The following is a 27,771-nucleotide window of genomic DNA, read 5'->3' as shown; positions in this document are numbered from 1 at the left end:
ATCTTTTCTACAGATTTATATACATAGATCTTGGAAAGGCTTGCACAGAAGTTCGTCTGTCAGAGAAATTAAATCGATCAACTTCCCACAGTCGACGCTTTCTCTGCGAACAGAAATATTTTCACGATCGGCTTTCTTGCATTATTCTCGTTTGTCATTCAATGTCAGGGCACACCCTGTGTTATAAGTGTAGCAACCGAAGCCAACGAAAAAGCAGTTGGCATCGGCGAAGGAATGCACGTTTGAAATTAGAATGACAAAAGCCGCGCCCTAATGGCTGTTAAAAGGCCCGATGTGCCGGAACACGCTAACAGACCGCAGAAACATGACTCCCGACATCGAAATGAGAGCTAGAAACAAGCTGGCAGCTTGAAACGTACTCGAAATGCATCTTGTTGGGATGGGTTTAAAATGCAACGATTTACGTTGCATCAAATTATCGAAGCTCCTATCGTGCAAGATTGAAGAGACGTTTACGATGCGAAGTTAGAAAGTTTCGTATTCTATTGAATCGCGTACTGGCACGTTCGTAGGCACAACAATTACGATTTTAATCTATGACGCAAATATATTGTATAAATATTTTAGTATAATCAGACTGCCAATTACGTTTGCAAGATATACAATGTCCACCTACTCGGTATACGTAATACTTAGCACGCAAAATGGTTCTCTGCTTAAGTTTCATTTTATAATAATTTTACAAAGTAGATTTATATTTAATAAGGGTAACGAATAAATGTAATGTACAGGGTGTGTCGTAACATGTGGAACTCGCTTCTGAAGTGGACAGGAGACATAACGCAATGAAAAAGGCTCGTGTAAATGCATGTTCTGTTTAACCACGTCTCAAAGTTATAGCAACTTTCGTGTTTCAATAATACGCAATTGCTTAGCTTCGTAGAAAATGCTCGAAATGGCTATCATTGGTCTGCATTATTCGACATACACCTGGAATTCCTGAAAGATTGCGAAATTCTTTGGCACGACGACTGCAAGCTTGCGTGCAAGCCGACGAGGGTGGCCATTTCGAGCACCTTCTCCGAAGATAAAACTGTCGCGAATTATCGCAACACAAAAGTGACTATAACTTTGCACATGGTCAAATAGGGGAGACACGTGTTGATACGAACCTTTATCATCGTGTCTGTGTCTCCTGTCCTCTTGTGAAACGTGAATCGCACGTGTTACGAAACACCCTGTATATCACAAAGCAGATAACTGTTATCAACATCCTGAAGAATTTTTAATGTAAAAGTTACCAGAATGTATGGCGTATTGATTAAAACGAAGATTAAAGTCATTTAATCTTTCCTTTATCCGCCGCCGTGTCTTCGTAAAAGCACGAATTTGCATAAATATCCGCAGTCTGCTCGTAATCAGCCACATTTAGAAAATGAAATCCCATTCTCGTGGCTACGGAAAGGTACACGCGCAATGATCATCAATCTAATTGCTCGTGTCAGTATCATTTCACCAAACAAAAACTCTCACGAATTACAAAGATATTTCCGTTCGTCGAACGATGATAGTCAGGCGGAACAATGTGTGCGAGCAATCTCGTCCAGGCATAATAATGGCAATTACATCGAGCAATAAAGCTGTCATTACGATTGGAATGAAAGCGCATTCCATCGTGGACCTACCGCAACGTAAAGGACTGTACGGTGGTTTTTTTGCGACGATTGAAGACGCGATGCCTGGCGTCGAGACGCGGCTCCGCGATGCCCGCAGGCTCTCTTTCTTCCTCTATCGCGATTCTTTCGGTTGCTCGTCCATGGGACGCGTTATTATGTCGTTAGCGAATTATATCGTCGACTTGTTGGTTCGTTAAGGGGCTGCTTCTGTTGAACAGGCGATCTGTTCGCCATTTAGCGTAATGACCGGCTGGTTATTGTTATTATTATACGTTTGAATGCGTCGTAGGTTTGTATCTTATGGGAATTTCGATTTCACGGTTGTCGACTGGTGTATTATATCGTGCATACGTGAACGACGTCTTTTGCTTCGTGTACGCTACTATCGTTATTTGTTCTTTATAATACAGGAGATTCGTTTTTGGAATTTAGAAAATTTATTATTCATTGTTCATGCGATGATGGAGAATCTTTTAACTTGCAGTTTCTACTGTAGTCTTCTTGATGTTTTTGCCATGGTAGAGATGTTTTCAAACCAGGTCTGGTCAAATGGTCAACAAAAATTGAGAAACTGACTAATCAGATGATATAAGAATTTGCACAAAGTTAGTGGAACGAATGAGCAATTTTAAATTTAATTTCGAAAACGGTCGTTTGGCTTGGGCTTGGTAAGCTTAGCGTTAAAATGTCCAATGATATATTAGATTGTAGAATTTTTAGAAAATTTTATCATGCAAAGATTTGTTAAAGAATTTTGTAACGACAGAGCCGATTTATTAATCTTACTTTGTACTAGCGAACAATTTTTGGATTATTAACTACTCATGAATTAAATTTGATCGTTCGTGAGAAACATATCATCATCCTATGCTCTTCACAAATTTCATACACTGCAATATTTTCAGAAAATTATTACAGACATTAAATTTACGTTTAGCCATTTTCCTAGAGATCAGTATGAATAAATAAATCGATCACCTTTTTACAGCTCAAATAATTGTTCAGGAACAACCTTTCCTCGCGAACACATGTTACATTATGCATATAACTTAGGCTTTAGTTTCAGAGATTGAAACGAAATTATCTGTACCATGCAAGTACTTTGGAGAATGTCAATAATCGTAGAAAAAACAATGAATCACGACGCACACGCAACAATGATGACTGCATATCGATATGCAGTAGCTAATGAAAGTATTTGAATACAATAGTAAACTTTTATTAATTCATTGTGTGTGTTATACGAAACATTTTGAAATTTCATTAGTGGTGTGATAAGGCCATGAGACATAACTATAGTTATGCCAAAGACGTTGCTAAAATTTAGAACAAATTTGTAAGAAATATGTATAGAAGTCAGAAAACATTTATTACAGACATAAGCTTGATGAAAAAATCAACGTACGAGTATGTAATATAATTTGTCTTTTTCCGAAACTAACTGAGTTAGAAACTAAACTTAGTAAGACTTGAATAAAGTGTGAATCACGTAAACTTGGAATGATCCTTCAGGCGTCAAACAGCGTGTGATACGGTAGAAATCTGTTGGAATGGTTTGCATTTCATGGTTTCCATTTCATGGTTACGAGCTGCAGACATTGCTGTTTATCAATACAGCAATCTCTATACGCGGAACCATGAGGCGTGCATACACACGATCAGATGAATGCTTAATCGATCCAGGCTTAATCGATTTAACGAAATCGTTAAGCAACCGTTCGGCCGTGATTCATCGGCGCGCATGTAACGACTAATATAAAATTCTTTCCCCTTTGTGAATGACTAATTACTATGCCCATTATATGCATAACATTTAAAACAATAGAAATTAACGTAGAGATTTGCTTCGTAGAAAACTCTTTTCATATTAAATTTTAGCCATTTCACAAAGAATAATTCTTTCAAATCTACCAAAATCGATACATATACCTTGTAATGTGAATGGATTAATTTTTTTCATTTTGTAGATCACGTACTTACCAAATATGTTAAGAGATTAAATTAATTTAAATAATCTTTGTTAACATCTGTTAGCATAGACATCTGAAAATTCATGTTAGAGTACGTAACGATACGAATATTTAAACGATAAGAAAACGAGAGGAAAATCGAGACGCCGCGAGATTAGACTTACGTACAAAGTATAGTGATTTAAGAGCTAAGTATCTAGAGGCAGAAAGGACGTCAGGATGAATCGAGGAACGTACAAAGCGGTATGAAAATATCGATTTCTCTCAAAGTGTCAACTGCACATTCAATTAGACGCGTATAATCATTGCGAAGATTCTTCGATATACTCACAGCTGCGCGGCGAACAGTTCCCCTTTTGTCTTCGATTAATTCAACTGGCTCCTTATGTGCCGCGAAACAACGACATTTTTGTGCTTTACTTTCCTCCGTTTTCCTCGTCGTCGACGATTAATCGCGGCATTAAAAATTTCAGTTCGAAAGAAATACTATCGTAATAAATCGAGCGGTGAAGTCACGTGCGTAATTAGATTAAACATAGGCTAGTGTGTTTCCAATAACGTTCGAAGATTGATTTACGATTGTGTTTTAGAGATTATTTTCAGCATTTTTATGAACTTCGGGGTTACTGAGTGTTTTATTACTTTCGAAGCTTTCGGCGATTACGTAAGTTAATATTCCCGAAATTTTTGAAATGTCCAACTTAGACGTGTCTTACAGTTGGAATTTTAACGCGGAGGATGCCTTCGAATAATTTCCAAGATGGTAAGATTACGATGTTATCTTTGATACTCTTCTATTTCCGATTATACGATATTAGAATTATTTAAACAATTTTTATTAGCTTCAAGAATTTTTAGAGAAACCTCACGTAACCACATAATTTATAATTCCTTCGGGAATATCGTCTAACGTAAAAATAGCAAAAACGAATCAATGTTCGATCGAAGTTTCGATAAAACTATGAAATTATAATTTCGATAAAAATATGAAGCTAACATTTCTATATTAAATCCATTATAAACGCATTTCCCTATATGTATAAGTGCCTCAATTTGGAAGGGAAAGATGTTCTAACGACGTAGATTTACTCGATCACTTTGAACGTGCATTTCTTCATCTCGCGAATGATTAATAGTTTACGTCCGCGAGAAGACGGAAGTCACTTTTCAAAGAGATGGAGTAGAACGTCTGTTTATCTAGATGACTTCATTGCAGACGCCCGATTCCGAAATTCCCACCATAGATTTAATCGAGAAATTATCCAATAATCGAAACGTTAATTTCCACTTTACGTTTCAGAATTTGAGATCTTGAAGATCGTAACGAAAGTCGCGATTTACATTTAGTATATTCTCTTAATTCGAATATTTCTATCTTTCTACGTTGTACTATATATAAAACGTTCCTATAAATCATACAAAATCTAAATGTTTCCACGAAATATAAATATTCTCTACTTGCAGTGTGGCAAGATCTGGCGTAACGAACACCACGATTTTACAAATTACCGAAAATTATCTATTCCAAGAGCAGATTATCTTGCTCCTCTTTCGATATATACCTCGTCATATAAATTAATCCCTTTATTTCGTAAATCATCGTAAAGAAAACCAACCAAGAAAAACCAACGTCTCTTGAATACACCTCGCAACATAAATCAACGGTTGTATTTTTCGTGAAACAAAAACTACCGGGCCATTGCTTAGTTATTCGTAATATAAGCAAGCAATATATCGTAAATTCTCGCCTTTATATCTCTCGTTCGATATTTTTATATTCTATACTGATCAGATTTATGTTTGATTTTTGTTGGCAGATGACAACGCGGCAACTCCAATTTTGGAAGAGTCGTCGAGGGGTAAAATTTACTTTGATGGTCGACGCCGCAAGCGCAGGTCTTTAACCGAGGAAAAGAACGTAGAAGATTCTCGGGACGACCGTGTGTACGAGCAACTCGTGGGACAAGCCGAGGGGCATCGAAATTTTTTACGAAACAACGCCAGGTACGAGAGGTGATCAACCGTTTCTTTTTAAGCTGCTTCTTTGATTGGTCGTTAGCTCGTAAGCTCTCTCGAGGATGTCCGGGCGGACTTAAACGCAATTTGATGTAACTCCAGGAAGACACAGATGGAAGGGTGCCTTGCGAAACATCGGTGATGATGGATGACTGTTGGAAATCAGATTTGTTGTTATAATTGAAAAATTATAGACGCTGTGCATTCTCCGCGATTATTATTAACGATGGTCAACGACGAATGCAGAGACGAATAAAGAGACTGTCGCTCGAAATTTCAGAATCGTAAGTGGTGTTATTTTACGGGAAGACTATGTTTGCATCCGTAATTTGAAAGTTGTGGGTATTGCAAATTCGTAGAGAATCAGTAATCGTGATTGATGACGAGGAAGTGGATTGGTTTTTCAATTTTATAAAGGAAATTTAATTTCAGTTTCCAATTTATTTTAACGACGAAAATCGTACACATTAAAATTTGAAATATAAATGAAATAATTTATTATCGAACCTGCTTCCGCTAAAAATATTTAACCATCCATCGAAGAACGATTATGAAATATACGTAAGAAATATACAAATACACAATTGGATACGTATTGGTGAATAAGACAAATCTCCGCTTAAGTTTCATTCCCTTGGTCATGCAAATATCTGCAGACCTATCGATTAAAAGAAATTTCTGTGCGGAAATGGAAACGCAAAATGTTACTGAAAGAATAGTTGATCGAAGAACGCGGGGATATATACAGACACTTTGCACAACTGCTGCGCGTTGATAAATCGTTATAGACAATAACAAATAAATTAGAACGCACCAAGTATTTCAATATCATCGAGAATTACCTGTCAGGCGTAACAACTCGGCCGTAGTAACAAATAGTCAATTAAGGATACGTTTGAATGAAGTATATCTGATACGACAGTAAGTTATCATCAAGAAACAGTTACTAAATGAGTACTTTCAACGCAGGCAGAGACTGATCGTCGCATTAATCCCTGCCTGTTTGCGTCATGAGAAGAAATCATACATCACATGGTCTCGCGTACTTTTTGGTAGGCAATATAGTTCATCGGTTGCAGTAATGAGAAAAAAATTGCACCTTCTTTTCAACGAACTTTCTCGGCTTTCTCGCGAAGTATGGGGCGCGAAATAGTCGGAGGAATAATAACTTTCCAGCCAGTCAGAATTTTAAATTGAGTCCATATCGCGATTCCATGTATGAAAATGGAAATTAAGACCTTAATGTTACATCACGAACGTTCCGTTGGTGTCTCGCTGTACAAACCTTTATTTCGTTCCTTTTGTATCTTAAATCGTGGTGATTGAGATATTGATATTTTCAATTCATTTTTACAACTCGAACGATTGAAACGAGATCGAAATTTCTATAATTTATAATTTAGAAAAAAATGAATTCCAGATTGTGTATTGTAACGAGTACTGCATTTTGGATGTTCTATATATTTCTGCATATTACGTGGATTGATAGTGATTACTAGAATAGTTACTAGCGGTGATTATTAGTATCATTTTCTCGGTGCAATAAACAATAGAAAGAAGAAAATGAATAAATTAATAAGATCCATAAGTTCGCTTTCAATGATATGCTCTTCTATCTTAAAAGAAGGATTTTCTAGCTTCGAAAATAAGATGATCTTTCGACCTAACGATAAATCACGTTGACAATAAGTCAGGATGAGTCACTGAGACCGTGCGAATGCTTGATATATCCGGAATATCCTAGTTCTCCAGTGTCAAAAGCTAAGAAGGCGGCCGTTTAAAATGTTACAGATACTACTCGGTGGAGCAAAGACGAAATGATCTGAGCGAAGAGTATAGCCAAGACTCGGAAATGGAATCGGATCCCTCCGTGACTTGGAGACCACGTAGAGCCTTGTCAAGTGAATATTTCATCGAGATCATGGTGGCGGCAGACGCGGAGATGAAGAGGTACCACGGCGAGGGTTTGCTCCACTACATTTTGGTCCTGATGAGCACGGTAAGACTTTAATTTTTTCTCTTTTTTACATCTTTTTTATTATACAAGATAATCGTTTCCACTCTGTAGAAAGACTTCTTGAACTACTGATTGTTCTTTCTATTTAACCAGTGACCCGCATTATCGGTAGAAGATTACAGTCTTGGCAATTTTTTATCACGATTCGCGTTGTCTTTGACATTCTCATACTCTTCCTGAGTAATTTCTTTTCAAGCGCGAAAGGTTGATTCTGCATTAACGAAAGCCTAAAGGAATAACTAAGAAACGTCAAAATTATCCCATCAGACAGAATAAAAGTAAGATATTTATTCCACATACCACCCTATATAAAAAACAAGTACACTTACTTGTTGTAAAATATAAATCATTGAGTCAGTTAGCTCTTAAGAATAAGTAAGCAAAAATGAAAGAGTACAGGATAAAAGGAGCAAAAGCAAAATATATCATATCATTCGAAAACGAACAAGATTTTCTCGTGGGTCACGCTGTATAAGAACCAAGTATTTATTACGGAGCATCGGTGGGACATTTGTTTGAAAATAAAAAAGGTAAAAGAAATAGGAAACGAAGGGAAGATAGAGGGAAAAAAGGGGACAGAGGTCGACAGCCGGCGTGGGTGTATCACTTTGTTCGAGCATGGTTTCGGTGAAACGAAAAAGAAAAGCGCATAGGGTACCAAGTTGAATGATACACGAAACCGCGGCGGTCGTGTTCCTCGGATGATCGATCTTGTAAGCCAGCAGGATCTGTCGCGAACGTTAAATATTATGCTAATGTGACCGCCGTGTTCCTAGTTAATTTTCGATGCCGAAATGGTAGTAGCATGGTTGCTTTCGATCATCAGTCATCCGCCTCGGCAACTGTTTGTGGAGATTAATTCAATTATCGCTCGAAAAATCAACAATTTGCAATTTACGATTCCTTAAATACATCGAATGCTTAATTATGATTTAATTCCATTTTTTTTAGGACAGTTTCTTTTTTTATTTATTCTTCATCCTTTTAACTATAATTACGTGTATTCTATAAATGTATGAATATTTAAGTAGCATCTACGTGCTGAATTTGCTATAGTTACCTTAGTCAGTGCTGTATAATTAGTATATATAATCAGTATGTATAATTAGTTAGCTATTAATTAGGTATTATATTGTATATACTGTGCAAAAGATTTATTTCTTTCGAAAAGAATTTCTTGCAGTAGCAAAGTAGATGTTCGATGATGCTATTGGTGTTGCAGTATTCATAAGGTTCAGATTCTATCGACACATATTTGTTTCGATTGTTATTTTAAATGATGCGAATTTGCTTATCAGAAACGTGGAGCAACTTCGGCGTTTCTTTCATTGCGTCATTTTGCTGTTTGACGATTTGGAGACGTTGCCATTGGTATTTTTCCTTCTTTCGATATCATTTGTTCTCTGATACGACGAATTTCGTCTACAAATATGAATAGAATAATTATATTAAAATAATTTTCCTATACATACGCGAAACCTAATGCGAAGGTAGCACTTCGTAACACAAAATATAATTCTTGACTTGTCAGGTTCCTCTTGTAACCTTTGCAAACAGTCTTTACAAATTCTCAGATTGTCATCTCATATTTTGTTAAATTAATTTCTCTTGACAATTTCCTTGAGCATTTTATCGATTATGAAATCTTATTTCTTTGGTAGTTTGGCTCGATTATGACATCTTCCGCGAGTCAGGGAGTGTCCTAATCTTAATACTTATAAACGGAAGTGTACATCAGTCTTAACACCAATTCAATGACACGCTAGCAATTTTCTCTTCGAGAAACCCACTAGTTTCCCCCAATCGCTTCATCTATCCAATTTATTACCTTTGCCCCGAGCAACCTCTGTCCAAGTGTATCCAAAACAGCTAGGAAAGTTTCGTTTTAGCGCGAGAAACACGCGTGGGTCGGATGTTTCGCAAGCGTTGCCCCAAAGGGTCATTAGTCATCTTTAATCAGCTCAACCACGTATATAGTCGAATTTCTAACGAGATATTAAGGTGGATTACGAAAGTATTTGACTTGGAAAACTTTTACGTATATTTTATGTATGTTATATAAAGTATTTTGAAATTTCAGTAGCTCTGTAGCGAGACACGGCTGTCATGATTATGTTGGTCAAATTTGAAACCAATTTGAAGGTATATTTAGAAACTGTTAGGTATTTGATACAAATACGTATTTCGCAGAGATCACGAAATTTTAATTAAAATTGAATATAAATTGAAATTTATCATATTAAAGCAGAGGAAATTTACTGTAATCCACGCTATATTGAAATATATTATTGTATTTAAGAGATTTAATTTTATTAAAATATTATATATTAAAATGGTCTAAAGTAAAAATTGTCCATCATATTTGTGCATCGTGAATAATCAGAATATTTGTTTAATTTTCTGAAAATGAGGAAAGTTGTCATCCTCTCTTCCTATTTGTAATGTGCAGTAGACTGCAGATGTTTATGCCACTGTATATTTCTATGAATATAATTAAAGAAATGGAATCTCTGTAGAGATTTATTTAATCGTTAAATGCCATAATAAGTTCTCTACTTTGAATATTTTCTACGTTTTTTTGCATATTATATGCATCCTGTAGATTTTCGAAATTTTCAAATTCTCAAGAAACGCGCATTCACAATTTCGTTAACGCGTGTCTCTGTAAAATATCTGCTATTCTAATACGATTTCTATACATTAACAAAACTTACATTAAATGTAAGTTATCTAAGTTTTTTTTTTTGTAATATCGCGTTTATGTAACTTATGCATCATTCGCTGGTTGATCATTAATGACCTAACGTGGCGAAAGATTAGTACAATCGGTTGACATAATGGACGTCCCTTGTTGAAGGGGATACAATCTGTCGACGATGCTGAATCGCTAGATAACCGCGACGTCGGACATTTAAAAGCTGTATATTCTAAAGACATAAATTTTCGTGCTATGGTCAGAGTCGGCTGTTGTTGCTTCAGGCGTAAAATTCATCGTCGAAAGAATAGAAAGTACAAGTTGCACCTTGACTATTATAAATCCTGGTGAACCGATACGATCTGCAACTCGCGGGCGGCTACCTTACCTAACTATTATAGCTTTAACGCGACGTTGACATTTCGGCCTCAATCGGAGCCTGGAATTCGACTCGTTATTAAAACGTCCAGCTAGTTTGGTCCAGTATCGTAGAATTCAACCTTGTTTCGATTGCAAGGTGTGTACACGTGGTGTAAAGTTGTAAAAGAAACGCGCGCGATGTCGAAATAACTCTCTGTAAACAAATTGGGTTATTTAACTTCAAGATGAATTTCTTCACCGTTCCAGACTTTTAGAAAGTTCGTGAAAACAGTGGGACATTTATCGAACGCTCTGTTATACCATACGATTATTCGTTGAGCGAAACGTTTGAAAGTTTTACCGATGAATATAAAAATTCTTATTGGAAAGACTCGACGCCGATGATTTGTTAACCTTTCGAGGATAACTTTTAAGAATTATTATCTCACTTGTAACCTCGCTGAATACATAATACTATAACGTTATAATATTATGTAACGTCGATGATTCGGTTCAATCATAAGCGTTAAACCCAATTACATACGTTACAAAAGAAAAGAGAAGACATTGCATAAAATCATGACATGTGAACGTTGCAGATTTTGACTAATCTTCTTATATATGTATATATAGGGTAGATTATACGATATAATCCAATATTATGCGATATAGTATTATATAATATTATAATACAATCTGCACAACCCCATACCCTATAGTTGAACCGAATAATCAACATTATCATATAATGTCTGTTTTTTTTTTTCATTTCTTCTCCGCTGCATACTGAATCATCGTGTTCGCGAAACTCTTGGTCCCAACGTTACTAATCGTGCAGACCTCAGCGAAACGAATCACCTTTATTTTCTCTATTTTGTCGGCTCCGCTAGGCGCCGCTTGCAAAACCAGACCAACGCGCATAAATTACAACGGTGATACGTATACGGTTCACGTTTGCCGGAGAAAAGTATAGCGGCTGGTACGCGAAAGCAACTTAGTAGGACGCATCCCACGCGATCCGTACTACGCTATTTAAAGTTCCTGGACTATCGCCGATTATATAATCGATCATCCCACCAGCTGCTTAGAATCGATCTTCCACCGATGTAAAATCTAAAGGATTTTCGGATATTTTCCTCTTTGTCGGATTCGTTCAATGCGATTTTTCAAGATCTTCTTTCCTACAAATGTGTTTATTATTTCGATCGAATATTTAACAGATCGATTACTGGCAGATAGGAAGATCAATAGATACATTAAGAACAACTCTCGATATTTAATAAACTGTGTTTCGCGTCTGCCAGCTCGCCCCTTTCAATTCAATCTGCCTTCTCTTCGTCCTCTTATAATAAAGCTTCTCTTTTCCTAGCACGTATCGATCATGGATATATTATATATTTCTTTAAATAAAAAGTCCATAAAAGTAGCATTCTAGAGATTCGACGACCAATGAATTGTGCCAATGAATAAGCGTAGAGCAACAGAATTGATCAACCATTGCGAACAATGTAACAGAATCGCCTTGAGCTTCAGGATATTTCACAAACTATCCTCGATATAAAATACAAAATCAAGTCTCACAATCAAATACATCGACCAACTACATCGTTCGCAAATTTATTTAGATGTTCCATGAACATGGTGGCCAGGGATACTTCAATAGCTTTTCATGAAATATACTGAAATAGAAAATCTCGTGTCGAAGTAAAGAATCCGCGAAAGTTATAAAATTGTACGATAGTTACCCTAAACGTGGAATAATTAAAAATTAGTCGATCGTTGAAAAGAAGCACCACTAAAAGAAGAAACATGTCGCAAGACACTGTCGATCTAAAAAGAAAATAATCGAATCCCGTAACCCGTAAATACCCCGTTCAAATAAAAATCCATGATTGATAAACCCCATCAATCGGTCCTCGGACGAGGATCAGGGAAACGTCGAAGAGGATGAAACAGCTCGAAGGAGGGAACTCGATCGACTTGATCGATAAATGAATGATTCATGTAATTTGACGGTTAGCCTCGCGATTGTCAACCAGGTCATTACCATCCGGTCGGTTGCATATCCCACGCGAGACAGACCACACCTCGGAGAAGAGGGCAACATCCCACGAAGCGTCCGGGGCTCACTTTCACGTGCCCACGCCCGTCATTCATCCAACGATTCAATCAGCCGTCCCCGGCCTGTCGATCGTCTTTTGATATTCATTCACTCTTTCCTTCCCTTCTTTCTTTCTTTTTTTTTTTCTCTTCTTTCTCCTCTTGCCGAATCGATGAAATCTAATTTGACACCGCGTCGAGCGCCGGTTTGATAAGTTGAGCGGCCGGTCCTGATCCTCGACGAATCGTCTCTGGTCGCTTGGAGAGAGGATTACGTGCAGGGTGGTCCGTTATTGGTTATTAGTGGAGTAAGAAATTTTATGCAAATTCATGTTGTAGTGAATCTAATTCAAAAAATAAGGGTAAATAATGTTAAACATTGGAAGAAGTAGATACTATATTTTTGCATGTTATTAAATTTCTTACAAATGCTTGGACCTTTGTTATGTATTATTGAGCTGTAACATATTATTAAATTGTACATATTTATAAGAATTTCATATTCTTATGAACATAATTGAGAAGATATTAGGTTGTCCGAAAAGTGTTTTTCTTTCACAGACACGTCTTTTACAAAGATGCATTTTTATACAAACATGAAACCTAATCTGTCGAACGTTGTGATCTTCATTTTAATAGGACAAAGTAGATCATATGTAATTCGATGAAATAATATAAAACGGAAAATTATTTCCTTATAAAACGAAAGAAACTTTTCGGACGACCTAATAGAAGGTAAGCGGGGATTTGTTTGATCCGCTGAACCTCATACGGTATCATATTTCGGATATTTTATATATTTTCATGCGTTTTCGTATTTTGTCCATTACCGTGCCTCTAAACTTCCCCATACATGAGAATTCCTAACAGTTTCATAATTACAGTTACATAATTAAAATAATTCCAACAGTTTTATGAACGTGTCTAACGAGACTGTCATTTTTAGAAACATGAGCAGAGCAGAAAGAAATTTGAATTCATTCCATCGACTCGATGCATTTCAATGATTCCATGGAACAAGTATAGAGACAAGAAACTCCTAATTAGCTAGAAAGAAGCTATTAAGCCTCGGCTTAACACGAGAAAACAATTTCTCTTTAACAAACGCAACATCTCGTACGTGAAAACAAGACGAGTTTGCCTGTAAGAAACGATCTAGTTAACAGTCAGAACAATCACGCGCCACCCATCTTCTTCCTTTTCTCTATTTCTTCAGCCGTAAGAATCACTTAAGCAGCCAATCTCGAAAACCATTAAAACTTCATGGCTTTAAGCCGCGTTACGACCGCTCGATAAGATTACGAGAGCAACGGAACACCATCCACGAGGCCCCGTGCGTGTCGAGTAGAGGAGCATTCACCGTGTACTCTCGACAACGTCGATCGACGATTGACCGAGTTCCAGGCAAATTTATGCTCGATGCACTACGTCGACCCTGTCTAGCTATCTCGTGACGGAAGAACGCTACACGATTCGATAGTTACCAACGTATTAAGGAAAGACTAATTGAAATATAGAGCTCAGGGTTATACAAATAGCGATACAGCGACAAAATATGAAATATGATACAGGATATTGTAAGTTTTAGTGTTATACTTGGAATTTTGGTCTGGTCTTGAGCAGCATACGTCTAATGTCTGACACTTAAGTAGTATAGGTCTATTGTTTAGTCTGACGCGTCAGGGAAAATACGGTACACAGTCGGTTTCTATTTTTCGTTGAGCTTTGTAATTGAAATCTTATTTCTTTATAGGGAGAGCAATTACAGGAATTGTTCGTTACAGTCAGGTACCTTTGTTTCCATCGGAAATTAACAAGTAATTGAAATTGTTACTTGGTAAGGGACGATAAAATGAAATGAATACAGTGATAAGACGATATAATATAAGATGATAACGTAATATATACAATTATAAGTAATCAAAGTATATTTATAGACAATATTTATGTATAATCATGTCAAAGCTTCGCCAGGTCTCGTTACAGTACCAATGAAATTTCGAAGGAATATACTGATGATAATACTGGAATGATACATTCGCAAGAGGTTTCTAATATCCAAATATATTTTCATTTACTCGTTATGATATTTAGAGATCGATATAATCTTCTATTTATTATTGTTCTATTCTTTTAATATATTCGGTATATTCGTTGGAATATAAATTTACATAAAAATCCACGGTCTACGAATAGTTTGTCCATATTCACAGGCAAATACTTCGTTTGCTCGTTGTAATATTTACAAGCCTAAATAATCTTCTGTTTATAATTATTCTGTTTCTTCGATTACATTCGTCAGAGTATAAAAATCCACGGTCTACTAATAGTTGGTCGATACTGACACGCAATGAACGAAAAGTGAACAAGAAGAGGAACTGTCGGCAGCTGTTACTCGATAAATATGAATTTTTGTCGCCTGGATAACCCATTTGACCATACCTGTACAGTGTGGGACAGGATCGTGGTAGATGTGAACGGTGCTTTAAGCGACATCGCTCACGGCTGACCACCTCCGATGTGGAAATGAAAAACTTGCCTCTTTGCGCACGGCTGACATTGCGATCTCCTGGTGACACGATTCGATTGCCGCGTTTCTCGGTCGGTTCCTCTAACCGGTCCAACGAGAGACGCTTCTTTTCCAACCTTTTTCCTCGCGTTATCGCGTGTCTCTTTGCGATCTTGATGCGAAGATTGATCGGCCGAGTGACCAGTTTCAACAGTAGAGTCGCGGCAATGTATCGGCGTATCGCAGAAGTTTGGTACTACAATATCATTGTAAGTAGAAAGCAATGGGATTCGATAAATCTGCAGATTGAAAATACCTACTTGGAATAAAACATAGTATAATAATGAATAAAATGCTATGGTGAATCACAGGATTGATCGGATGCAAGTTTTCATGCGATGGAAAAATGGTAAAAGTGGAATAGTTTGTTGTTATGAAAGAGAAATATTGTTTCCCTTGTCAGATGATTAAGTTAATCGAATTGGTAGGTTGAGAGACGTTGAAATTTTATTATTAGAGCTGCGGTAAATAAGTTGCACGTAAATTTATACGAAACTGATTAAATACAAAGATCGACGTGGTTTCTTCTGTTTCTAAACGCGAGCATACTAATTGTATGAGCAGGACATGCAATCCAATGAATATGTAGCAGAAATAATTTGTTTGCTGCAGCAGACTACTTCCTTTTTTAATACAGTTTTTTCTACCTGCTTTCATACCGACTTACGCAAAGTTGTAACACTCGACTGTCGTAAATCATACGATTATAGTGCTATGTCATTATATTGCAATGAATATATGCAACGAAGATATGCAACTTTTTACTCTTTAAAGTACAAACTGCTACACGCTAATGACGTAAAAGATCTAGTTTCATATTTAATCACATAATTCTTATTACTTTTATCTAATAGAATCTGAGTTCAATCAGGATATCGCTTAATTTTTAAAACGCATCCGAATGAAAAGAAATTTTATTTACCTTTAATTTTTCTGCCTTATTCATTCAACTATGTTTCTTCAATTTCATCAAAATTTTATTTAATTCTATTTTTTTATATTAATCGATTTCTATTAACATCTACCGTTTCAAATTAAGTATAACTTGCATTTGCAGTTTCTAAAATTCTTTCAATAATCAATGTAGCTCTTCTATTTTCAGTTTCGACATTATTTGAAGTTCGCGTAATTTCTTCTTCCAACTGTTAAATTACCAGCTACTTAAACCAATCAGTGAAGTATCCAAACGCTTGCACGCAATCCACAGCAAATTCCAAACTTCTGCAGTCACACCTAACGCAACGACCACGAAAAAGAATCCAAAACTACCCACGTTATCTCGATAATATCCGCTCTATCTACTTTACCTCAGACAGACCTTCGAATTCCTGAATCTCGATATTCTATCAAAACTATTATTTTTAAATTCTTTTTTTATATTCAAATCTTCAGATATCCAAACTTGTGAATTTTCAAATCTTCAAATTTTTACGATTCCTCGACTCGTCAAAGCTTTAAATCTCCAATTCTTGAAGTTTTCAAACCATCGATTTCCCAATTCTTCAAATTTTACTACTTCGCACTCCCAATTCTTTGAATGTTTAACTCTGCGAATTTTCGAACCATCCACTTTCTTCCGATCTTTCGGGACCTTCGAACTCTAAGAATCTCTGAATTGCCAAATCTCTAAATTTTCAAATCTTCGAACTGCCGAACTCTCGAAAGTTTGAAATTCGCGAACCTGAGAATCTGCAGTTTTTCAAATCCTCGAATCTGCAGACCTACGAATTTCCCGGCTTTCCCAATTTCAAACCTTCAAATTCCCCGATCTCCATCATAGAATCCTCTAAAATAGCTGGAGAAAAAGTGACAAGTTAATCGTATCGACTGCTCAGGTAGTGGTAGTATTAATTCGTTTCGCTTTCACCGTGTGATTCTCAAACAGATAACGATCGACAGAGTTGCTTACACCTGGAACAGCAACACCTGTTCGACACTCGTCGTTCTAATCTCTCATAGATCCATTCACCAGCGTCCATGGCCTATCAAAGGGAGACATGTCGAAACACGATGAAAGCAAAAAGTCGCTCGAGTACCACGCAAATCGCGTTATATCTTAGTAGAAAAGCTCGCACGCGTTTAATCAATCAATTACCAGCTATCAAACGATTCTGACGTGAACGAATCTGTTGTAATCGTTCTGCTCTATTCCTCGGTAAATTCCCTAGAAGAAATTGTAGCCAGAGTAACACATCATCCGGACGTCGAAAGAATTATTCCAATTGAACGCATCAGGACCGTGGTTCGTTTCATCTAATAAAGTTCGTTTCAGTTCGAGACAACTCGCGATTAATCGGTCGAACGAAGATTTTCTGGCATCGTCCATTGCCATGAGACTCGAGGAATTATCTCTGTCTTCTTTTTTCCGCCAGCTTGTCCAGCCGGGTCTCTTGTAATGAATCATTATAGTGCAGTTACGAGTCAGTTCATTCCGGATAGCAGACGATGTAGGAAGAGGAGACGAAGATTAGTTCGAGTCGCTTTGGTCGATTAAGTGAATGGATTTGGAAAGCGGGGAAGAAATTGTTTAATGCGGATGATGACTGTTTGATGGATGGGCGAGAGTGGACGATGGTGTTCAAATCTGAATATTTTTACTTTTCCTTTATTTAGGCATTCGTAGAATTTCCTTGTATAGATTTCCCTTGCATTAATTCTATGGTGGGTGTGTTTGCTAATTCTTCGACTAATTTTTTGAGTAATTTCGAATAATTCAGGATAGATGGTTTGGAAAATAATTATTTCTCTATTCTCAAGATTTATCGTATTTTATGATGTTAGGTATAGGAAATATATTTTGTACAGGAAATACATGTTAATAATGATAAAATAAGAAGAATGATGATATTTAAAGTATTACGTTTGTAGTACTAAAAAAACAATTGTGGTACAGTAAAGACAATGTTTGACAGTTTGCACAAAAAGACGAAATTTTTAATCGATTTTTACTTAAATCCGGAACCTTCAAACTTTCACATCCGCAAATATCTGAATGCTCAGATGTTCACATGTTCGAACCTTCGATCTCCAAATTTCCACACGTCGATCCTTCGAATTCGCAGATCTTCTAACTTCCAAACTGTTAAACTCTTCGACCGAACTTCTCGAACTGCAATCTGCGATCTATATAAATATTCCAATACAACGAGACGCGTGACAATGGTGAAAGTAGCAAACAGAAGTTACGAAGTACAACTGGCGATCGTGATCGACATCGACCGATGTATCCGAGTTATTTGCTCGCATGTCAACCGGAACGCGAGGAAGAGAAAAGAAAGAAAAAGACAGCGAGGTACGTCGAATAAGTAGCGTGTAATTAAAAAGCAAGGAAGAGGACGTAAGGTTGACCGATGTAATCGAAAAGCAGCCACGCATCCTCCGCGTTTTATCATCCGTCCCACGGATTCGTTCCATGAAGATTGGGCGATGTCGGTTGAGATTCGAGACACGCTACTAATTAAGAGTCGACTGTGTCTCGCATTGTTTATGCACGGTTATATCCTCGTTTTGCTCGCGTCTCGTCTCCGGTACTGTTCTTCTGCATGAGCCTCGCCCTTTCCTTTTCGAACGCCTCATCAAAGATGCAATCGACCTCGCCTTTGTAAAAAATCTTTATTCCGTCGTTATCAGACGACGAAAACACGCGGCTTTTCTACAAGTGAAAATGTTAAACTGACCCGAGTACTGCGCGACAATTTGGTAATAATTGTCCTTTGCAAATTTTACCATTTTATGTTAGGTTTTTGTTGAGAATTGTGGATCTTAATCGCGGAAATAAAAGTAAAGGAATACTAAGATTACGCTTAGAATGTATATTAAAATAGTTTTAGATTTATTTAATAAATGATTGGCAGGATCTTCGTCGATATACATTTGCACGCGTCTCAGCATTCTTTTTGTCTCACCATCTTCTGTACCACACTGCCAATGGAACAGTTGCATTCATCTGTTTTTCGAGACGCTGTGCACACACATAATTCCATACACTCATACTCACATACGTGTGTCACTACTACGCGGCTAATTTAGTCTTGCACACAAAATTATACATATCTCAATAGTTTTAAATTGATCTTTTAGAAAATGTTACCTATTTCGTTATGGAATTTGTTAGCGTAACACCTCGTCGAGGATACGATCGAACTCGGCCTCGTCAAAAGTCGTTATTGTATCTTGTTGGATGGGATAGTTGGGTATCTTACTATTTGAAAAAATGTAAATTTAAAGTCCAGTTTGTTTCACTGTTATCGGACGTGTTACTATAATAACTGACATAAGCATCGATATGGTACATGTTTGGAACTGATGAAAATTGAGAATAATTTTTGATCGTTCAGCTGAGAAGTTTGTCGTTCTTACGAGAATTACGAAAAATATTAAAGCCGAATCATTAGAGAAAATGTAAGACAATGTGGAATTAAATAAAAACAAGAGATTACAAGTGTTTCCTTCAAGCTGCACTGGAAAAATTACTTGAAAAAGGGGGAAATCCATCGCAGACGCTTAGATAACTCGAATATCTGGAAAGTAGTTCTCGAACTTCCCTGTACTCGCGATTACGCTGATTTATTATTAGTTAAACGACGGTTCTGGTCTAGTAATTTATAAACTGTTATCGCGTTTAGAAAGCTAAGGGAAGCGACGAGGAACGAGGATTTGCGTGATACGGTTTTAATATGCTGTAATCACCGAACGTTATCGTAACGAGAACATAAATCAGAAATCTTTTAATACTCGTACTTAAAACACATTTACTGCTTTTCCCTCTTTTCTGGTTAATTATTCGATGCAATTACATATCATTTCTGTTGATTTCTCTGGTCCCAATGATGAAATGCTTCCAACGAATAAATCAAATAAAGAGAAACAGGCAGGATCCTTTTAGCAGAAGAACTTACTGTTTTGGAGAAAAGAGTTGAAACATTTTCAATATGTTCTCAAGATGATTACTTGAGGCAACGTGACGATTCCGATGCAGTAAAAATGTTAAGCATAAAAATAACGCTAAAATCATTTCCTCTTCGCAGGTCTCGCTAATCTACAAAGATCAGTCAATTGGAAATCCCATAAGCATTTCAGTGATGAATATCGTGCCGATAGAGAAGATATTTGGAGCTAGACGTACCAAAGGTGAAGGAATCGCAGCGACTGACATGTTGAACAAGTTCTGTCGATGGCAGCAAAGCAATAATCCGAGCGCATCGTCACCAGGACATTACGACACTGCTCTCCTTTTAACCAGGTATATATTTGTTACTTGTAACTTCTTTGTTTAGATGTATCTGAAAACTGTAGTATATAGGCTTCCAAATAAATTATATAATAAACTCATTTAAGAAAAATCTTGTAACATTTCGTTAGCAAACTTGATCAAGATCTAAGGATGGACTAATACTCTGGTGTGTATCTTGGTAATCGTCAAAAACAGTAATAATTTACAAGAGTACGAGTTTTATTCTTGAGTAATTTGACCCATGAATAGAGTGGATTCACTCGCAACAAGATAATCGAAACTGTAATTTTTTTAAACAACAGAAATTTATTTGTATTTTTTGTTCCTTTCTTTTTACCAAAAAAAATTTTTTGTTAAAAATGTATACAATCTTTTACTTCTATATTTATTATCGAATTATGAAATCGTTGAACTTATGGTATTTCCAAGAAATGGTAATGATTTCAAAAATGAAAACAAAACTTTTACAGGGAAAATCTGTGTCACAATTCCGACGAAATGAGCTGCGACACTTTGGGCCTGGCTGAGCTTGGACGAATGTGCATGCCCGGATCATCCTGCGCTATTGTTCAAGACAATGGTCTGGCTGCTGCATTCACAATCGCTCATGAGATTGGCCACGTGTGAGTAAAATTATTAGGGATTAGAAATCTAGCAAATATAAAATCAAAATTTCAGTTCCAAAAATAAAATATTCAATTGTCCAGTGCACTCGTCGTCGTTGACTCTGAATTGTCATCAATTTTTGTATTTAAAATCACCGAACTAACTATTCTTCTCCTAAAATATAAACTACTTTCGGTACAATACATCACAATTATAACACATGTTTTTTATCAACTTATTACGTATACACATAACACAAATGACAAATGACAAATATACGACCTTAATTGTTTAATACTAATTCCACTAAAAAAATTTGTATTCTGGTTTTTATATCACCTTGTGGCTGAAGGAGGGTATTTTAATATGTGAAAAATTAATATTATGATAAGTGCAAGAAATTTGGTATGATACCAGCAGAATAACTCATGTTATGAAAATCAACATTTTTTAAATATTTAAAACTAGCTTTTAGATATAATATGGGACTAGGTAACAGCGTATGAAATTTAAAAATAGCTTCTTCACCTATAGTTTTCATTTTTATTTGTTTTTATTTTGAAATTGATACCCAATTTGGATTTTAGGCTGAGCATGCCCCACGACGACGATGTGAAATGTACCTCCTTCAGAAATCGGTCTGGTGCGCACAACATAATGTCGAGAATGCTGGACGGCAACACTCGCCCCTGGGAATGGTCGAAATGTTCCCGGCACTACGTCACCGAGTTCCTCGAGTGAGTCAGTCATTACCTTGACGAACCACTAAACCGTCTTCATTTTGAAAAGTGTGACACTGACAGATTGACCCTTGAATACAGCTGAAACTTCGTTAGCCTCGTTAGGATTTCCTTTTTCTTCATCAGGCCACCGATGATCGCATTAAAAAAGCACGTGGTTTTTAAAAAGTAACACACGTTTTCCTGCAAAGGCGGATCCAGCTCAGAAAGACCATGTAAATCGGCGATGAAGTTTATGTAAAAACACGTGGCAGGATCGTGTAAAATGACGTAAAATTCAGCGAGAACGTGAAGAGTTACATAATACGGTGTAATATTTTGCAAACTTCGTAGGACAATGTAAGATCGTCAAATCGGTATTACAATATACAAAATCACGAAAACGCAATTATTACAACACCTTATCGCTTTAATCCGCGGCGAAAGAGTTAGACCGTAACAAAAAGAGCCTACCTCCCAAGATCTTTGCACGTCACTGTATATTTTTCGTTGTTGAAATGATTTGTATCGCGTCGAAAGCTCTGCTTATCGATCTTCGATAAAACACTGTGTCTTTGCTTAAATGTAACCCGCGTCCAATAGTCAAAAGGAGTTTGTTCTCTGTCACGACACGAGACAGAAAATATCGCGTTTTGCTAGTATTTGAAATAGCGATATTCACCCGCTATGAAACTAAAGCTAGCCGAATTGGAAGCCGATGCTCCCATTCAGAACAATTCTAAATTCGATTCGATCGGGTCGAGAGCCGGTGCCGCGAGTTTTTCTGCGAACAACCTGAAGAAGACGACTCCTCGCTTAGGAATCCGGTTCCGCTGCATTTCTGAATGACCGGCCGCCGCACATCTCTTGGATCCTGTCCGTTTCTGACAAAAATTCGGCCGGCGAATGATTCAAGAGCCTCCCCTCGGATGGACCTGTTCAAACTTGGTGAAATTTATTTCAAGGGCCGGAAACGGAAACTGTTTGCTGGACAGGCCGGATAACACAATGGTGCGAGAGAACCCGAGAAGACTCCCTGGCGAAGATTATTCGGTGAATAAGCAGTGCGAGCTGGTGTTCGGCAAGGGATCCGAAGTCTGCGCTCACATGGTGGGTGATGGTAAGTCACACATTTTTGTACGTATACATGCAGTGGTTACAAAGACTACTAAAGACTACTAAAGTGGTTACAAAGCCACTGTAGAATTTATATACCGATTAGATTCAAATACAATTCAATATCGTGTTATTTAGCAATATGTATCTTCATACGACAACGAAAGGAAAGATTGTCATTGTGAAAATAAAATATAGAAGTTGTTAAAAAACCTCTTCATTGATATTGGCACACACGTTTATTTTCTAATGAGGCGTGTTTCAACAAGTTCTGTATATTTCTATGAGAGTGCTGCTAAATGAAATGTTGATATACTCGGACCTAATTATTAATTAGTATGTAAATGCTATAATAAATAGAATGATGTACCAATACTTTTTGTAGACACTGTATGTTACGTACCAAATTATTAACCCTTATTGGGTACTAACATTTTCTATATGACTTGCCGCCAGATTCGAGCTTCAGTCTCCCTGTGTTTTTAAAATAATCTATACGAACAATATTTAAAAGCTCTTCTAAAGCTGCCCTCCTTTTTTGTCACTGTATAAGTAAGCATATTGTTTTACCAGATATGCCATGCATGATCAATTTCCTGAATAATCAACGTGAGTAACTCTCCAGTAAGAGTTGCTGTATATCTCATCTCTAACAAAGGTCAGAGTTTTCTCAAAATTACCGAGCCACGGTTAATTGTTTCGAGCATCGTGTTGCTCGAAACAATACGCAGCAAACATACTGCTTAAGAATTGAGGTAAACTGAGCGGTTGGTTGGTTATTGGCCAGGCAGTGTGCAGGAGACTGTGGTGCACCACACCGCACGGAGGTCAGTGTCGTACCCAGCACATGCCGTGGGCTGATGGAACCGCCTGCGGCCAAGACAAATGGTGTCTTCGAGGTGAATGCGTCTCCCGCAGAAATCTCGAGCCAGTGGATGGCCAATGGGGCGCATGGGGACGATATGGGAAATGTTCGAGGACCTGCGGCGGTGGTATCAAGAAAAAATACCGTGAATGCAATAATCCACCTCCGCAAAACAACGGCCATTACTGTATCGGTGAACGAGTAAAATATCGCAGTTGTGGTACCAAGGAATGTCCACCAGGAAGTCCTGATTTCAGGTATTTATTATTCCGGTTCGGATTAGTCAAGTTACTTCGAATTCAGATCATTTCAACTTATAGCGACGTACGAAAAATATCTGAACGTTTATCGTAGAAAACATTTACGAATATAGTATATGGTGTTGTATAAAACTTTTTTGAAATTTCATTAGCGTCATGATGAAACACGAGTGTAGCAAAACTATGGCGATAAAAGTTGAAACCAATCTGAAGCGGTAGATATTTGCAATGTGAGGACGTTTACCGCAAACATACATTTTGTAAGAAATTAATTTTTAGCAATTTTTGCAATACTTTCTCTATTAATCTACCCGTTCTCCACTTTGTTCTCTAGGGAACTACAGTGTTCGTATTTCGACAACAACAATATGAGAATTCCAAACCTGACGGAGGACGTTAAATGGCATGCCAAGTATTCGCGAAGTAAGTGTAATGACTAGACCGCGAATGTTTGTGCGAATTTATATTTTCACGAACATAACTGGAAGAATGGAACATATGTGACATTTTCTTTTCACATTCTGAAGTCTTCAAGACACAAACTTTTTTCTCAAATCTATCAATGAAAATATGTATACAAAAATACTAATAACACCATAGCAATGGTTTCAAATTTTTAAAAGAAGTTTATAGATTATGAACTAGTCAGGATTAAATGTAAAATGCTGCTTGGGCCGCGAAGAATTTAACGCTCATCCTTATCGTCCTCGACGTTACAATTTCTGTTCTTTCTTCCTGTTTCAGTATCGCCGGGGGACCGTTGTAAATTGTACTGCCAAGTGGAAAGCAATCAGTATTACATGCTGGCGGACAAGGTGATCGACGGAACACCGTGCAGCCGGGATACCTTTCACATATGCGTGAACGGCCTCTGTAAACCAGCGGGATGCGACCACGTTTTAAACTCAACGGCGGAACTCGATATCTGCGGCGTATGCAGAGGCGACAATTCCACCTGCCAGTGGATCACTGGTTCCTACAACTCCACCCAGTACGGCTATACCAGAGTCGCCAAGATCCCAGCGGGTAGCAATAACATCGACATCAGGCAACACGGTTGGAAGGACATGCAAGGCGACAGCAATTACCTCGGTACTTGATTCCTTTCAGTTTTCAATGAACGTGATACCTGACACGTTGCGAGAATCGTGTGAAACCTTCCTGTTTCGAGGGAGCTATTAAACTTGCTAACATTAACTGAACTTTCCTTCAGAATTTCTTTCTTGTTTCTTTTTCTTTTCCTTTTAGGAAGATTGTCGAGAATAATTAGATGATTTATCGTTACGTTTGTTAAGATATCCTTATATGACGAGGAGATATCTTTTTAAAATTTATGTACAGTTTGCTTACAATTTTATTTGAAAGATTAGATTATGATAAAATATGTTTTTATCAGAATTTTTGTTTCCTCAGTTTTGATAGAAAGATGAGATTATAAAACAGTGTGAAATAATTGTTGATTATTGATCGGTACGATACGTACTACAATTTAACAGTTCAATGAATACTGTATGTGCAGATAAAGAATGTTTTCTTGCTGTACCAGTATATGTCATGTAGGGTATCTTAACAAATATAGAAATAATCGTACAATTATCTTCATTTTGTGGGAAAAAATTGTTGATGAATGTCTGAATTTTAGTGTTCATCGTTAAATTGTGACATTGATCTGTTTCAGCTTTGCGTCTTGGAGAAAACGGGAAATACATACTAAATGGGAACTTCATGGTGATGACCCAAAGGGTGATCGTAGATAATGGCGTAACTATCGAGTACAGCGGACCTGAATCTGTTGTGGAACGTCTGAACACTTCCAGGCCAATCGAAACTGACTTAATTCTGGAAGTAAGTGTGTGTGTAACTCAACATTTCCAAAATAACTATGTTGTTTGGAGTGTCTTTATAAGTGTCGAAAGGGTTGGGAAACTTCAATGGGCCAAGCGGCCCATCAATATGTCCTCGGTCCTTCAGTCAAATAGTTGCGCGGAAGGAGACGTACGGAGATTATGATCGTGCACAGTTACGGAACACGTACGTGGTAGGGGTATGAAAAGACAACAAAGAGATGCTTAAGGGAGAAAGACGATTAACCTTCAGTCGTTAATTGAGAGTCTAGTTGCAAGGAGTTAATTAGTTGCGAGTCGTCAATTGAGTTGAGAGAGTTAAGTCGAGAGAGAGTTGAGAGCGAGTTGCGAGTTGTTATGAGTTGTTTAATTATTAATTGTGAGTTGTGAATTATCAATTTAGTTGTCTTAGTTATACCATATTACTGCATTAAGTTCGCGTTAAATAACCATCGTTTCCTGTTTAATCCATTGTAAATAAATCCATCTATCAATAAATTTATCACATAGAATAGAAGTCACTGGAAATCCTAATTTCTAGTAATTCTGATAATGATTCTATATATATTATATATATGATGAATGTAATATAATATAATATTACATAATATTTATCATATTACGTATAATTTTCCAGATATTATCAGTGAGGGAATTAAATCCGCCCCAAATTACTTACGAATACACGGTACCGCGAGATATTCTAGAGAGCTACGAATGGAAACTAAGCCAGTGGTCAGATTGCAGTCTCACCTGTCAAGGTATGAAGCATCGTAAGGCTGAATGTATAAGCATCGAATACAAAGAGGTCGTCGCTGATGATTACTGTCGCGAGTCGGAAAGGCCGCGGGAAGAGAGTCAAATGTGCAACAATCATTGTATACTTGAGTAAGTATGCTGTCGATAAGTGTATAGTTATTAGTTAATTAATTATATTGGACTAAGTGAATTTTTACTCTGAATGCTTTAATTAGTTTGTTACTGTCAAGCTATAACAAAAATCTAAGTGAGTAAAACGAATCACATTTTTGTTGAATGATTCCAGATGGAATATCACTGAAGTATCAGAATGCTCGAATCACTGTGGCCTAGGAACTCGCATGGTGACCTCTAGATGTATGCAAAGGCTGTTGCATTCGAATCATCCACCTCGTGCAATTCCAGCACAATCGTGCGCTCATCTTGAACAACCAAACGATACGGAAGCTTGTATAGGTCCCTGTGAGGATGCTCACTGGAGTTACGGGAAATGGAGTGCGTGCAATACCACATGTGGTGGTGGAGTTCAATATAGAACAGCTATCTGCGTAGACTCGAATCGAAGACCAGTTTCCGAAGAAAATTGTATGGGACAAAAGAAAGATTTGGAAAGAGCGTGTGGAAACGAAGAATGTCCCAAGTGGGCGTTCAAGAATTGGAGTCGTGTAATTATATGTCTCAATTATTTTGACTTATTTAATTCCTAATTTTATCGTTAATGTAAATTAGCTGAAAAAGGTTGCAAATGAAATGTTGCTTTAATGCAACATTGATCCTTAAGCAGTTAAGGGATTTCACAATTAAATTGTTTTTTGTAATCTATTTTTTTCTTTTTATAATAGTGCTCAGTAACGTGTGGCGTGGGGAAGAGAAACAGGCACTTTGTGTGTCACATACAGAACCGTATTGTTCCAAACAGTTACTGCGGTGATACTCCTCCTAATATTGCAGAAACTTGCAACCCTGGACCTTGCGAGCAATGGCACTCTGGTGATTGGAGCCCAG

General features: G+C 37.1%; 1 protein-coding gene across 2 annotated transcripts in view; it reads left to right on the top strand.

The window, feature by feature from the left end:
• Positions 1-27,771, top strand: part of LOC126920441 (A disintegrin and metalloproteinase with thrombospondin motifs 9) — a 174,629-nt gene that overhangs the window by 134,957 nt on the left and 11,901 nt on the right. For both annotated transcript variants that reach the window (XM_050730797.1, XM_050730796.1), the window contains exons 7-19: positions 5,425-5,611; positions 7,415-7,622; positions 20,392-20,606; positions 21,068-21,220; positions 21,791-21,940; positions 22,888-23,042; positions 23,830-24,160; positions 24,498-24,586; positions 24,908-25,255; positions 25,842-26,008; positions 26,645-26,895; positions 27,053-27,431; positions 27,609-27,770. In XM_050730797.1, coding sequence (XP_050586754.1) covers positions 5,425-5,611; positions 7,415-7,622; positions 20,392-20,606; positions 21,068-21,220; positions 21,791-21,940; positions 22,888-23,042; positions 23,830-24,160; positions 24,498-24,586; positions 24,908-25,255; positions 25,842-26,008; positions 26,645-26,895; positions 27,053-27,431; positions 27,609-27,770 — 2,795 coding nt within the window. The remainder of the gene's footprint in view (positions 1-5,424; positions 5,612-7,414; positions 7,623-20,391; positions 20,607-21,067; positions 21,221-21,790; positions 21,941-22,887; positions 23,043-23,829; positions 24,161-24,497; positions 24,587-24,907; positions 25,256-25,841; positions 26,009-26,644; positions 26,896-27,052; positions 27,432-27,608; position 27,771) is intronic.

Source organism: Bombus affinis, chromosome 9 (genome assembly GCF_024516045.1).
Source record: "Bombus affinis isolate iyBomAffi1 chromosome 9, iyBomAffi1.2, whole genome shotgun sequence".
Lineage (NCBI taxonomy): Eukaryota > Metazoa > Arthropoda > Insecta > Hymenoptera > Apidae > Bombus > Bombus affinis.
Note: the sequence above shows the minus strand (reverse complement) of the source record. Positions and strands in the feature narration are given on the sequence as shown.